Below are 15,000 nucleotides of genomic sequence, written 5' to 3' on the forward strand. Positions count from 1 at the left end.
AAAATAATGTACTTAATCATGTTAGGGCGCTAGAAATTAATATATCTTTTTTTTATATTTTAAACATTTTTTATAGTTTGATCTCTTCCCTTTTTTAGCTTGTAGCGTTAGTGTTATATGATATCGTGGTTATCCACTTGGTTAATTTTTCTTTTGATCATAGACACCATGCTCGAGTAGTCCGTGTAGAAACGGTGGCAATTGCATTCCAAATTACGAAGAGGATAAATATCATTGTGCCTGCGCGCCGGGATATACGGGTTATCATTGCATGACAGGTGAATAAGATATAACGTCATTTTTGTTATTTATGAGATATAAACTGCCTTGTCCATTATCCCTTTATTTTTAATCAAACTGTCAGCTTTGCTTTATTTTAGAATTGAAAAATTTGACACATTCGACGAAGAAAATTGTTTTCTTTTGCACTATTCTATGAATTGTTTATTTAGCATCAGTTTGTTGCGCAAATTAACATAGTTGTTTGCGCTTATTTAAAATAATAATTTGGCTTACTGCATGTATAACACTGTTTATATAATAAGTCAAATTATCATTCGATGCATTTTCCTTTCTTTTCATTGGCCGAGAACCCACAACGTGACATGCAAATAACTGCCCACGACTAATGGTCTGCTCGTGCGTAACAACGTCCAAATGTGTTTAACTGCAAATAATATTCTGCTCATACGAAATTGTTACCACGCTGTTGTGTGAAAAATGGCAGATCGGTTTCGTGAGCTGCCAGAGAGTGATTTTAAATATGAAAACAAACTTGGTGATCAAATGATAAAATTCTCATTGAACTCCGTTTTCGTGAAATGTCGTAATTTGTCAGTGTCTCGCAGCTCAATTATTTGCCTCAGCCTTTACAAATAATTGATCTGCTCACTTACTCCGATCCAGGTGACTCATTTTCCACTATCCGTCGCCAGGTGAAATAAAGCTACGAGTTCAAGCAAATTCTGCAGAGGATTCATAATGCCTTTATTTAAATTTAAGTAAAAACTAGTTAAAATTTTGAGATAGCAGAGCTGCAGTTGCTGTAGGTGGATGGCATCCCTCGCCTGGGTTTTCGTTGTGATAAAACCTATTAAAATTGTTTTGCCCTTAATAGACCATTTATACAAAATTATGGCGGGATGTAAAAAAGTAATAATTCTGCAATGTTGCTCGCAAGACAAGAAACGACGACTTCTGACCGAATTTGGCTTGACCTACATATCAAAATAAGGTTGCCATGATGATGTCAAATGACTTAAAGAAAGAGCTGATACACTGCAGGCACCACAGAATAATTGTTTTCGTAAAAATCTGAGGAAACTTCCGGGGGTGTCTTGCACGCCCATCCCCACCCCACTTCCACCTTACCCCCTTCCTTTGTACACTCGAAGGTTAAAAGCACATAGCTTTTAGATCTATTTATCTATTATTTTGGTGAAATAATTCTAAATTACTTTCTTTCATATTATAATTTAGAGTGTTCAGTGGCTTTGGGAATGGAAAATTACAAAATTACAGCTGCACAGATTTCAGCCTCTAGTCAGTATAATAGTTATCATTCTCCAAACCAAGGGAGACTTCACTTCAAGCTTAACGGAAATTACAAAGGAGCATGGTCATCAAAAGCAAAAAATCTGAACCAGTGGTTTCAAATCGATCTTGGTATTGAGACAGATGTTACTTGTGTGGCGACCCAAGGAAGAAATCAAGTCAACCAATGGGTGACCAGGTACAAGTTGCTGTATGGAAACGATGGAAACTCATTCCAGGTTTTCAGGCAACAAGGAGAGATCGTAGACAAGGTTGGATGGAGTTTTATTTATTTACTTATTTATTTATTTGCCCAAAGCAAATGAAAAGCCATGTACGAATTAAGCTGAAAGATTGATAGACATTTGCGTGCGACCGTCTTTATCTATCTTGTATCCGCCATCTTGGGTTTCTCAATATTTCTTCCCGCAAACGTCAGATAAACCCACAAAAATGGCTTAAACTTAACTGATCAAAATCAACACAAAAAGGCTAAGCAATTCTGAATTTGTAGAAATAACGGCATTAAAGTCAATTTCAGATAAAGTCCCCAAGTTAATCAAGAAAAGAACCTTTGCCATGGGCGAACCGCCATGCCGCTCGAGACACCGGACTGTAAACATCAAATTAATATAGCAGGAGCCAAGAGAAGATCAAGATAAGAAGAAATCCCTCTTATAGGCATTATACCCAAGGTGATCCCTCTCAAGAGGCTGTCTCTGTAAAGACCGACCACTGATTTCACTTTGAAAATTTGATTTTTCTCATAAGCTGGAATTTCGAAGCCGTTGCCTAGTCAATCACTAAAATGAGTTTTATTTGATTAAAAATTCTAATTAAACTTTTGTAGGATTAATTGAAGTTCGGCTCGCTCGACACAAGTTGCATGCCTGCCGAAACTGGCAAAATAACACATATTGCCGGCGCTCAAAAAAAAATAAATATTCGCTCAAAAGTCCCAATTCGTTTTTTCAACTATAGATCTATTATAGCAGTTTGTTGAGCCATGTTGTAATTATAATTCAATGTTTTTCCTTCAATGGTTAAAAGAAGATTTTCTACCCGTTAAATCGAGTTTTGAACCAAACACGAAAATAGCTCTACTTTGAAGGCACGTTTTAAAAAAACAGATGGTCGAAAGTGCAGACAGACGCTTCCCGCCTGCACAACAGAAGGGAGTTCAAACAACAACGACAACATCGCGAAGGACAACGTCGATTAAAAAACGACTTTATATTCAGCTTTCGAATCTCGTTAGAATTTACAAAGAGTTATTAAGCACATTCACTTCAACTGTACTCGTCGCCATTGCTGTTGTGTTTTGACTCCCTAAAATCGAGAAAAACTGCAGAGGAATGCACAGGCAAACGAGCACAAAGCAAAAATTATGCGACTCTTACGCCTCTTTCGTGCTTAGGCCAAGGTCAGACGCCACACTTCACACGAGCCGAATCGAATGCAAATGAGAAAATCCTTTGTTCTCCCTCATTAGCATTCGATTCGGCTCATGTGAAGCACGGTGTTTGAACTTGGCCTTAGCATCCTCCCACATGCATCCATGACTCAATATTGAACGCTATGGCGTTTACCATTTGTTAATTGTTACAAGATTACTTTCCCTCAACTCTCAAATTTTCGGGGAAAAAATTCACTGTTTTCCTTGGGGCCAACCATTAAATGCTTGTTGTTTCTCTTGTGGAGCGAACTCTACTTGAAACACTGCTTGACATAACGTAATGGCTTGATCAAATTTGTGTTGTTCTCTCGTTGGTGTATCTGAAAAATCTTGAGGGTGCAGAAAAACTAACATTTTCACAGACGTTAAAGTTGTTTAAGTCTGATTCGCGTTTTTTTTAAGCTAGCTATGTTCAGTGCTGCCCGAAATTTTTGTCCAAAATTTTTCCGAAATGTGATCATGGGTGTCCGATATTTTTTACAAGTAATGTACATGATATCTTACCTGGTTTACATATTGAATTTCCATTCAATACATTTTAGGAGTTTGTTGGAAACAGTGATTCTGAAACCGTGGTGAAACATCCTTTGAATCCACCAATCAAAGCACGATATGTGAGGCTGATACCCACAGGGTGGAAAAATCACATTTCTTTGAGGATGGAACTCTACGGCTGTTTTGTTAATATTTAACCCTTTAAGGTGACAAACTCAAACTGATGACTGGACTAATCATGCCACGAATGGTTTCATAATGGTTTACTACTGCAAAATATCACGACCGCGTAAAAAGGAGGAACGTTTCTGCACAAACAATTTTAAACCACGTTATTTAATCTTTATATTTCGACTCGTAAGTACTCAAAATCCTCTAACGGTTCAATCAACATGATCAAACTGCATGTTGGCAAAAATATACGCGCACAAAACAGCTATGTGCCTCAGCGAACAAACATGTTCCTTTGGAATATCACCAGTAAGAAATTAAGTATTGTTACTTTCATTTTTGTCGCCGTGTTTGCCATCAAGCCATAGTTGCACTCGTGGACGTTTTGGGAGAACGAGAAAAAGTTGCGGAAACAACACCCAACAGTGTTTCAACGGCATTTCTTGGCAAGTTCTCTCGGACTTTCACTCGTATTTCTATTCAACAATTATGCACCTTGAGATTTCTTTTTAAACAAGAGCGCGTTTAAAACCCAGTCGTCAGCTCAGGCTTTATTGTGAGCAAAGGGCAGTGGTTAATTCCTTATACAAAGATGACTTTTAACAGACACTACAGTAATGTGAGGAAAAGCATACAGCTTCTAGAGCGTAAACTTGAAAGTTTTGATTATCAGCCGGGCACTTCCAGTACACTATTCAAAATCCATCATTAACTCTTTATGTAGGTATGAATGCTGTCAAGCGATATTTATGCTTAGAGTGCTTTCAATTTCGTTTACAAACCAATCAAGAAATTCAGGCAATATTTGTTGTGGAATTGTCATAGACTTAGTATTGCATTGAAAAAGGAAAAAAGGACTCTATTTCCCTGTACAAACACGTTTTCTGTATAGAGCGTTTTCACGGGACATCATCAAATTCTTAAATCCAAAACTAAAGAACCACCATAGTTTTTGTCCTCGTCAGGCATAAGAGGTACTAAAGTTATATTTGTTTACAATTTTCTAGCTCAAAAGCACCCTTTGTTTGGAAACCAGCGCATTTTGAATTTCGAAGTTGTGGCGGTGCGTGACATAAAGTTTGTCGAAAAGTATGTATTTATCGTGATTTTTAGCCATTTAAGACGTTGCCGTATTTTAAATGTTTATTTGTTGAGTGCAGATAATCATTGTCCCGGATAACCAAAGTAAGTTCCAGATGTAAACACTATTTTCCGGCCGCCATATTGGTGTACCACAGAGGGACACCAACATGGCGGCTCCATACTAGGCTCTGTAAATTTGCGCGGAATACTTCGACGAATATCTCAACTTTGGGGCAACGCGTACACCTTAAACTTGGAGAACTGTCTTCTTTATTTATCTTCTGTAATATCACAGTTTCTCGACCTTATCCACTGAATGGTTTTTGATTTTATTTTTTATTGCGTGACAATGAAAACGCTCTATACAATATTTTGCCATGGCAGTCGAAATACTATTTACATGTGTATAGCAATACCTATTATAGTAGTAATATATAGATTTAAACCAGCCTGAAAGCGTGGCTCCTGGGCCGGGTTGTTCAGAACCCGATTAAGCTAGCCCAGGAAAAGGTAGAAGTTTGGTTTGAGTTTTGCAACTTTGCGGTGAGGTTTTCTGTATATTGTTTGGCCTTCTGTTTTCAGTTTTGATAGTCACCATATACACAAAACAAAGCAGAAAAAAAATTGTATGGAAGAAAAAGTTATAATTCGGTAAACATTTAATCCTGGGTTGGCGTTAACCGGCTTCCGAAAAACCCTGCCCTGCTTTCAACAGGTTAACCTGACATGAGCCCGTGATCCAATCGAAAACCAACACTTAGTAAGCGGTCAACTTCATAAGAACACGTAACCTCGATGAGCTGTAAACTTGAGCGCGCGATACGGTCAGCGGATACCTTGTTTTGACAGGTGTCAATTAATCATAACATGGATGTCTGATATCAAAGAACTATACGGTAAACCAAGACTGCATGTCTCTGTCAACCTATCATTAGGAATATGGCCGCCATGTTGCGTGACTCCGTCGTCGTCGTCGTCGCCGTCGCGCGTACGCGCCCGCGAGCAATACCGCTAGCCATGATAACCATGAGAAAATCAATTCAAGGGTTTCCTTTTCTGTCCTATATGAGTATGGGGCTCCGCTTGGCGGCCCTTAGGGCCGCCGGAGCTCCGCCAACATGATATTTTAAATAATTGTAAATTACGATGCATATAGACTACGCTACACCTACCAATACACGCCAGTGGTACATGTCGTGTTCTAAATACTATGTACTCAAATGTTATTGGTAATTTACATTTTCATGCGTATTATTAGGTATATTTTCAAAGTAGCCTATGCGAGGACCTGTAATTTTGGAGTACAATATTATAATGCGTAAATTTTTCATCAATAATATAAAGCTCACCATATATAATTACCACAAGAATGCTTAAAGTTCAAACGGCTGGGTCCTTGGTTAAGTCTGCATCAGGCCATATGGTCCATGCTGCCGGGATATATCCTGGTTTCTGTAGCATAGATGGAATGCTATTCCATCGTAGGGTTACCGCCAGCATTAAATTCAGCGGTAGATACACCCGAGTTGAGAGGGGCATCGTGAGAGTAACGTTTCTTGCACGAGAACAAAATGTAATGATCGCCGCGAAGGATGGCTCAATCCAAGCTACCATGGCTAGCCTAATTACTGCTTTTCTTAAACCCAGTGACCGGCAAATGACATAAATATAATTATATCACTACAGTGCACTACTTGCACGAAAATGTTTCAGATTTCCCTGCTTTTGTTCAGAAATAGATCACAAAAGACGTCAAAATGTGGCAAGGACATTAGTGACACACTAGGCTATCGTCTCGTGGGCCACGTTTTCGTTCTTACCACATTTTGACGTCTTCTGTGATCTTTTACTGAACAGAAGCTCAGCAATATAAATTCTAGTTGTTTTCTACAATAAAGAAATAAAAACTACTGGTGTAAAAAAGCTTGTTTATTTCAAAATCTTTCAGTATAACTCAAAAGTGGGGCCTTTGCCCAGTTTTACAAAGACGAAAATTATAACAATTTGACGTAATCTATTGTCTATACAACATGGAGCCAATTCATTGATTTCATGCATAGCAATGAATTATGGTTGGCTTAGGGACGTCACGCCGCTGTCAAACGTGAATCGAGCGTTGCTTTTCGTGGAAAGTACGGTAACCCATTAAGGACAACTCTAGGAGCCAAAAATAACAGAAACTACAAAAATCTCACTGCAAACTAAACCAAGCACACTACGAGTGAAATCATAGCATCACTGCCAGTGAAAGAGCGAATATAGTCAACAATCGCATGCAAGCCACAAAACCGTTGAACGCACAACGCAAATAAAAGCAAAATGCACTCCTGTAATAAAATCAACCAACACACTTCAAACAAAAGTGGCATGGAACTCACACTGCAGATGAAAGCAAAACGCTCTCTTCAAATAAAATCAAATAGCACACTGCTAACTTAAGTTGAACGCAAGCCCCAAATGAAAGTGAAATTAACTATGCACACGCATTTGTGAAAAGAGTTCTGAGACCTAGTACTTAGGCCCCAGTCAAGTCGCTCCCGGTCAAATTTTTGGCGGTTTTAGTCGTGGATAGGCGAGGCGTAGAAAATACTGAATAATCCCAAAGAAAATCAAAAGAGACTGAGAATAAGTCGTGGATACATTACGTTTGAATTGATTTTGTCAATCAACTCTAGGATAAAGTTGAAACTAGTTGGAACGTCTTTTACAGATGCGTTGGAGTGAGTTACTATTATTTTTGTTACTATTTTTTTTCTCTGGGGCCACAGTGTATTTTTTAGAGAACTTGTGATATTTAACTAGTTGCTAAATTTCAAAGCACTTTTTAAAGTGTCATTCGGGATCACCAAAATAAATCTTAAGACAAATGAAATCGTTCAAAGTTAAGTGCTCATCAAATCTTAGTAAAAATAAATTACTAACAAGTCCTTGGTGGATCTAGGGGAGTGGTCCCCCTCCATATTTTGGGTAAAACAAGGAAAAATCACAGAAGGGAGAAAAGCCGGCAGGGCAAGCAAAAAAAAAAAAAAAAAACCAGCCCCCCCCGCACCCCCCCGCACCCCCCCGCACCCCCCCGCTCTTTGCTCAAGGTCTAGATCCGCCACTACAGTACTCGTGGTCAGCATGCGGGCAGGCTCGTCGCATGTTTATCTGCAGACTAAGCCGAATATTTACGCGCTGCACATCGAAAACTATTGAGCCACTGAAATATATCAGAAATAAACAATCTCCACGGAAAATCGAGACTTTCGACTCACATTTTCAAATTACCCGTGCAGTTTGTCATGTGCAAAGTCAAGTTAGTGCTAAGGGAAGATCATTCGGAAAGTGGATATATCAATCGGTCTGCCCTTGCCATATCAATTAGTTTATATTTGAGTGAGTGACAAATTTATTACTCTGAGTCCTAAGGATAGCCTTTTCTACAAATTTGCCAGAGAGAGACCAACTTCGTTCCCAGGCTCTCTCTCCTCTGCCACCCCTTAGGTGACCAGCCGCAACCAAGGTCTTTCTCGCAACGACAAGCGGGAGGCAGAGGAGAGAGAGCCTGGGGGCGAGGCTGGAAAGAGATTTGACCGAGACCTCACTACTAGGCGCCAGGCCTCCTCGCATAGTTAATTTCACTTGCCACTTTTATTTGCTGCGTCCGTTCAATATTGTTTGTGTGTGTTGTTTGATTTTATTTGAGGTGTCCGTTTTGTTTTCATTCGCATGCAGTGTACGTTCCACTTTTGTTTGTGTTACTATGCGTTTAACTTTTGTGGCTTGCACGCGTTTGACGTTAATATTATATAGCTGTAGTGAGCTATACTTTGCTCGCTGCTGTGCCCTCAAGCGAACTGGAACATTCGCGTCGGAAAGCAAGGGTATGTGTTCATTTTAAGATGTGGTATTGTGATATTTCTTTCCTACCAAACAATTATTTGAGACAGGAAAAAGTTGAATTTTCGAATTAAAACTAAATTATTCTCGTAAACATTTTGCATATTGGGCTTGTTAAAATCGAAGCAAAGCAATGTTTTCTTACCTTGAAATAATTTCAAAGACATATTTTGTGCTTCTCTAAGTTTCGCTCGACTGAGACTACTCAAGTATTTCCGAGTCATTTTCTTCAAAGAAACATGTTTTTCTTTTGCTTCCAACCATTCGTACTTGTCAACAGACTAGACAAGGGTTATTTTCTACATTTTCCTTCGCCCAGTCAAGTGAAATATTATTTAATTCTCGAAACTTTCCACCAGAAGAGAGGGAAATGTGTGTAATAATGACGTCATCCGTGCGTCTGTCCTCCAATAGGTCGTGGGTTAGAACCAATCAAAATGCCAGAATAAGTTGACTTATTATATGATACTGAGAGCGAACTTATTATATAATACCGAGAATATAAATCGATCGAGAGCGAATAAATAATAATAAAAAAAAGAATTGTAATGAGACTAACGATAACAAGTCACGACGTTTGGACCTCTCCGATTAAAAGAATATAAAGTTGTCATAAATTAGCAAATTTTTCATAATTTTTACTCGCAATTGAAAATGACCTCGGGGTGGTCGATACTTCGTAGGTGCTTATTACAAAATCGCTTTCTAAGAAATTGCTCATCAAGAGTCAAAATCCTGGATCATGAGAAAGTGAATTGATTTCACGGAAATAAACATTACGTAAAACGCATTAACATGCTTGAGGCTTTGCTGGTCCGGCCTCTGTTTGAAAAAGAGGCCTAAGAGAACTCAATCGCATGCGGAACAAGAGACATATAGAAGTAGAAGATGAGAATATTTCTGTGAACACTTTTTGCACTCTTTGTCCTCCCTCCCCCCTCCCCCCGATAATCCCATGAACCCTTGCGACAAATTTTACAGCCCCAGGTTATCACCTTTTTACAAAGTGAGCTACTATTACGCAATTGATGGTTCGACTGATAAGAAACTCCGAGACGTTTTATCATAAGCCTGTTTATTTACAACAACCGTTTATAACTCATGTTCAATTCAAACAGATTTTTCGAGCTACAACAATATTTCTGCTGGATAAAATGTTTTATTCCCTATTTACGGTAGTTCTGCTCCATTTTTCGTGTGTAACTGGCGAGCATCAACATTCGCTTCGAGGTGATCATGGTTTAAAGCGATCTGCTTCTCAACAGGGAGTGTCGTACGCAAATTTTGTAGCTCACAAGTTTCAACATCTTCAAGGATCCCTCTTAGACTCCTCTTGTGAAGTAGTCCAGTCGAGTGAATGCGCTTTCGTTTGTATTAGCAAACCCTCCTGTGTTTCGTTCAACATCGCTCTGTTGCCAAATGAAAATGGAAAGCTTCGCTGTGAACTGTTAAGTGAAGACATGTTCAGAAGTCAAGACAAACTGACCGTGTCGAAGCAGTTTCACCATTACAGCATAAAGGTATGTAGCTTGAAATAATGCTCATTAAGTAGTACAGATTTGATTTAACAGGAGAGTGTGCTGGGGTGTAAGTTTCCTTTGAAAAGAATAAGGGAGAATGATGAGCTTCAATCACGAAAATTAATTCCTCTTACGGTGCGGTAGCTCCGGGTCTGTTGGGTGAAGTCAACCCCGCGGGGGCTTATTTACGACAAAACTGCATCAAACTAAATTGTAGTTTACTGGGCGAGAAAATTTTTCTGAATAGATAAAAAAAAAAATGTATTAAAAGCAAGTTATTGTTGTCGGGTATGGCTGCACGAAGTACAACATCACGTTTGAAAGATCTCAACTTTTGAATAGTAATTGGTCCACGACCAGCTTAACCTTAATATATGCAAGTGATGTTATTAATATTAATGAAATACAAACAGTTCCATACGAAAATTTACGTATGTCATGTAGCTAAAAGTTTTTTTTTCTATGTTTCAAAATGTTCCATAACTTGATTTACTCCCATTTCCAGTTTGTAGCGATGGTGTTGTAAGACATGACTATTTACTTGGTTAATTTTTCTTTTAAAAATAGACACCATGCTCGAGTAGTCTGTGTAAAAACGGCGGCCTTTGCATTCCAAATTACGAAGAGGACGAATATCATTGTGTTTGCGCGCTGGGATATACGGGTTATCACTGCACGACAGGTGATTTAGTAAATATAAATAGCGTCATTTTTGTTACTAATGTTATGTCCACAAAATGATAAGACATAAACTGTTTTGTCCAATGTGTTTTTTTTAATCAAGCTGTCAGCCTTGTTTGATTTTAAAACCGAAATATTTGGCATTTTTTAGATGAGGAAAATTATGAATACCAAGTTCTCTGATTATTCAATGAATTATTTATTTAGCTTCATCGCAAAAAAAATATATATATATCAGTCTATCCGTTTTTGCAAGTAATGATTTAACTTATCATAGAGCGGTTTTCAATTAAGTGTCGTAAAACCCACAAAAAACCCAATTACTTACCAATTAGACTACACAGCCAATCTCAAACCGTAGTAAAACCAAAACCAAAACCATATTAACTGCCTGATTACTTTCGACACTCAATTGAAAACCTCTCTATGGAACTATTGGTTCTTACTTATGATCTATTGGAGAACTCAATCGCATTAAAAAAGATGAACTCAATGACATTTTTCTCGTCTTTTTATGGTATTAAAAAGATAGATTCCATGTTGCCGTGCGTCTGTTCAGTAATAGATCATAGAAGACGCAAAAATGTCGTAGAAGAGAATTACACACGCGCCTAAAGGCTCGTGTGCCACGCTTTTGTTCTTACCACATTTTGACGTAATCTGTGATATACTGCTGAACAGAAACACGACAACATGAAATCTACTTGTTAACTTGAATGTTTGACATATCTCCTGAATCAAAATCAAAATTTCGGCGAAAACGGAAAAATTAAATCATAGAAATCCATGCTAATTACTTGATCAGATATTCAAACGCATTTACGCTCAAAATTTATAAATGAATTATTAAGATTTGAGAATTTTTTTCTCTAACTTTTACCAAAAACTTAAACAGCACCCAGGCAGAGAATCTGTGTGTTTTTTGTTTTGTTTGTTTGTTTGTTTGTTTTTTTCCAAAATTAATGAAGTAATAACACGGTCTTGGTGGGTTAAATTAACCTCTCGTGTGACACCAATTTTTGCGAGATTGAGTTTCTCCAATTTATGATTGTCGAAATTGAAATAAGGAAAAAACAGGGAAGATAAGGCAACTTATTCTTCCTCTTAGGTGAATACGGTCATTGAGCTGTACTTATCAGGATATATAACGCATACTAGGTGCGTTAGATGGAAGCACCACCTGTAGAAAGCAATCGATTGAATGAACAATGATGCTTTGAGTTTGAAGTTTACAACAGTCTTGTTACCATGTTGCTCATCATTCAAAATGGCAATAATGATTTAGACATTGCCAGGCAGAAACATATATTTTCCAAGATGTCTCATGAAAAACGTTCATTTTCTTTTTAAGATGTGGACGAATGCTCTAGTACTCCCTGCCTGAATGGAGGAGTCTGCACCGATCAAGTAAATGGATACAAATGCACTTGTCAGCCGGGTTTTATAGGAATCAACTGTCAATCAGGTAAGCGCACAACCACGTAAAAAATAAAACTTTTTATTATATGGAGAAGAGTGTTTAACTGGGAACTAAACCACTCGTAGATTCCATACGCCACTTCATCCGGGACCCGAGTCGCGTATTTTCCGTATGTCACCTTTGTGAGTGTCGTATCGTTCAATGACCTCACGATTCCCGCCTTTTGCTTTTCTTGAATTGGTTTCTCCATATAATAAAAAGAACATTACACGTTGGCTCGAAGATATGAATTTTATGTTCTCGTGGCAAGAACAATATCTCACGAGTGAGCGAAACGAACGAGTGAGATATTGTTCTTGCCACTCCAACATAAACTTCATATCTTCTCGCCACCGTGTAATATCCTCTATATATGTTAAGCGACACACTGAATCACTCACTCAATCGTCCTCGTGACCTTGGTCGCATGTAAGGTCATGACCGGACACCGCCACTGTTTCCAGTGTCTTTCGCTTCTTTCCTTAGCTTTTCGTCGCTGACTCCACTAGCCTTCATCGCTCTTTTTTCTCATAAAGTGCAAACAAACTTTGTGTAGAATGCATAACGTAAACTTCCGATAGTAACGACCCTCGTTACTTTTGGAGGGTCGCAACTTTCGGGGAGCAAAAATCGTTATACAAAGTTGGTACAACTGACCTTTTTTCTACGAGATAAAGGGTGGCAATTCATAGCAAAACATTTTTGTCAAAACGATGTAAAAATTCGTCATTGTTCCAGTTTCATTTTACCAACATATGAGTGGCCTTTACATGTCTACATCGTGTTGTCTGTTATAGGCCACAAGTTGTGCAAGTTTCTCTCGGAGTTCTTTTTTCAGCCCTTTCATCATCGTTTTTCACAGTGACATCATAGAAACAAGGAATATCTATTCCTCCTCCTTAAGCTGCTTGCACCCATACAGCCTCAGGCGCACTCCTGCTTTGACCGGACTACCACGTGGGGGAGTCAACTGATTTTTCAATATTTTTTTAAGCTGAAGCGTTTCTGTTATTACCCACGTTCCTGTTAAAAATGACATGAAGAGTTTTAAATTTTAATGCGAAGAAAAGTTTATTTCCCTGTTAACTTGACTATTGATTGGAGAAATAACTATGCCGTTGTATTAATCCTTGGTCTCGTTATTTTTGGCGGGTAGGTGGAGTCGGTGTGGGGTTGGGCTCGATACTTTCGGGAGAGTCGCTACTTTCGGGGTGTCGCTACTTTCGGGATTTACAAGAGGCAACGATTATTTTGACGTTACTTTCTAGGGGGTGGCAATTTTCGGGAGGGGGGTCGTTACTATTAGAAGTTCACGGTATATGTTTCGTTTTGAAATTTAAGTAGACTAGTTGCTCTTCTGTAAGATAGAAACGCTGTAGTTTTGGGGGTAGAGGGATCCCCCTCCCCTTCCGCCCCCTTCCCCCCTCTCCACACACACAACTGGGTTATTGTTGCACTAACTAAGTTGTTTTGCATTGATGGACACCGCCATCTTAAGTCTGCCATCTTGGATCACACTATTTTCTCAGAAAGTCATGACGTACAATTACAATCATACAATACAAACTTGAGTGTTTGACATCTCTCCTCAATCGAAATCAAAATTTAGGTGAAAACGGAAAAATAAAATCATAGAATTCCATACTAATTACTTGATCAGATATCCGAAGGTTAGATTAACCTCTCGTGTGACACGAATTTTTGCGAGATTGAGTTTTTCCATTTAATGATTGTCAAGATTGAAAGAAGGAAAGAAGAAGGAAGATAAGGCAAGTTATTCTTCCTCTTAGGTGAATACGGCCATTGAGCTGTACTTATCAGGATATATAATGCGTACTAGGTGCATTAGTTGGAGGGAGCACCTAGAAGGCAATCGATTGAATTAACAATGATGCTTTGAGTCTGGAGTTTACAACAGTCTTGTTACCATGCTGCCCATCATTCAAAATGGCAATAATGATTTAGACATTCCCGGACAGAAACGTATATTTTCCAAGATGTCTCATGAACAACGTTCATTCTTTTAAGATGTGGACGAATGCTCCAGTACTCCCTGCCTGAATGGAGGGGTTTGTACCGATCAAGTAAATGGATACAAATGCACTTGTCAGCCGGGTTTTATAGGAATCAATTGTCAATCAGGTAAGCGCACAACCACGTAAAAAATAAAACTTTATATATTAAGCGACACACTGAATCACTCACTCAATCGTCCTCGTGAACTTGGTCGCATATAAGGTCATGACCGGACACCGCCACTGTTTCCAGTGTCTTTCGCTTCTTTCCTTAGCTTTTCGCCGCTGACTTCACTAGCCTTCATCGCCCTTTTTTCTCATAAAGCTAGAAGCTCAAACAAACTTTGCGTAGAAAGCATACCGTAAATTTCCGATAGTAACGACCCTTGATACTTTCAGAATTAGCAGCCTTTTGGAGGGTCGCTACTTTCGGGGAGAAAAAAATGTTACACAAAGTTGGTACAATTGATCTTTTTTATGAAATAAAAGATGGCAATTCATAAGAAAACATTTTTGTTAAAACGATGTAAAAGTTCGTCATTGTTCCAGTTTCATGTTACTAACAGATGGGCCGCCTCTACATGTCTACATTGTGTTGTCTGTTGTAGGCAAAAGTTGTGCAAGTTTCTCCCGGAGTTTTTTTTTTCAGCCCTTTAATCATCTTTTTTTCAACTTGACATCATAGAAACAAGGAATCTCTATTCC

General features: G+C 38.6%; 2 protein-coding genes across 2 annotated transcripts in view; both read left to right on the forward strand.

The window, feature by feature from the left end:
- The window catches only part of LOC110065786 (retinoschisin-like), a 9,000-nt gene extending 1,647 nt beyond the window's left edge, over nucleotides 1-7,353 (forward strand). Inside the window, exons 2-4 of the mRNA XM_020772954.2 lie at nucleotides 164-278; nucleotides 1,480-1,805; nucleotides 3,532-7,353. Of these exons, the coding sequence (XP_020628613.2) occupies nucleotides 164-278; nucleotides 1,480-1,805; nucleotides 3,532-3,681 (591 nt within the window). The 3' untranslated portion in view covers nucleotides 3,682-7,353. The remainder of the gene's footprint in view (nucleotides 1-163; nucleotides 279-1,479; nucleotides 1,806-3,531) is intronic.
- Nucleotides 7,354-9,231: 1,878 nt separating this feature from the next.
- LOC110065769 (EGF-like repeat and discoidin I-like domain-containing protein 3) overlaps nucleotides 9,232-15,000 on the forward strand; it is an 11,783-nt gene continuing 6,014 nt past the window's right edge. The window contains exons 1-4 of the mRNA XM_020772939.2: nucleotides 9,232-10,140; nucleotides 10,708-10,822; nucleotides 12,173-12,286; nucleotides 14,309-14,422. Of these exons, the coding sequence (XP_020628598.2) occupies nucleotides 9,649-10,140; nucleotides 10,708-10,822; nucleotides 12,173-12,286; nucleotides 14,309-14,422 (835 nt within the window). The 5' untranslated portion in view covers nucleotides 9,232-9,648. The remainder of the gene's footprint in view (nucleotides 10,141-10,707; nucleotides 10,823-12,172; nucleotides 12,287-14,308; nucleotides 14,423-15,000) is intronic.

Source organism: Orbicella faveolata, unplaced genomic scaffold (assembly GCF_042242905.1).
Source record: "Orbicella faveolata isolate gen_17 unplaced genomic scaffold, um_ofav_v1 contig_24, whole genome shotgun sequence".
Classification (NCBI taxonomy): Eukaryota; Metazoa; Cnidaria; class Anthozoa; order Scleractinia; family Merulinidae; genus Orbicella; species Orbicella faveolata.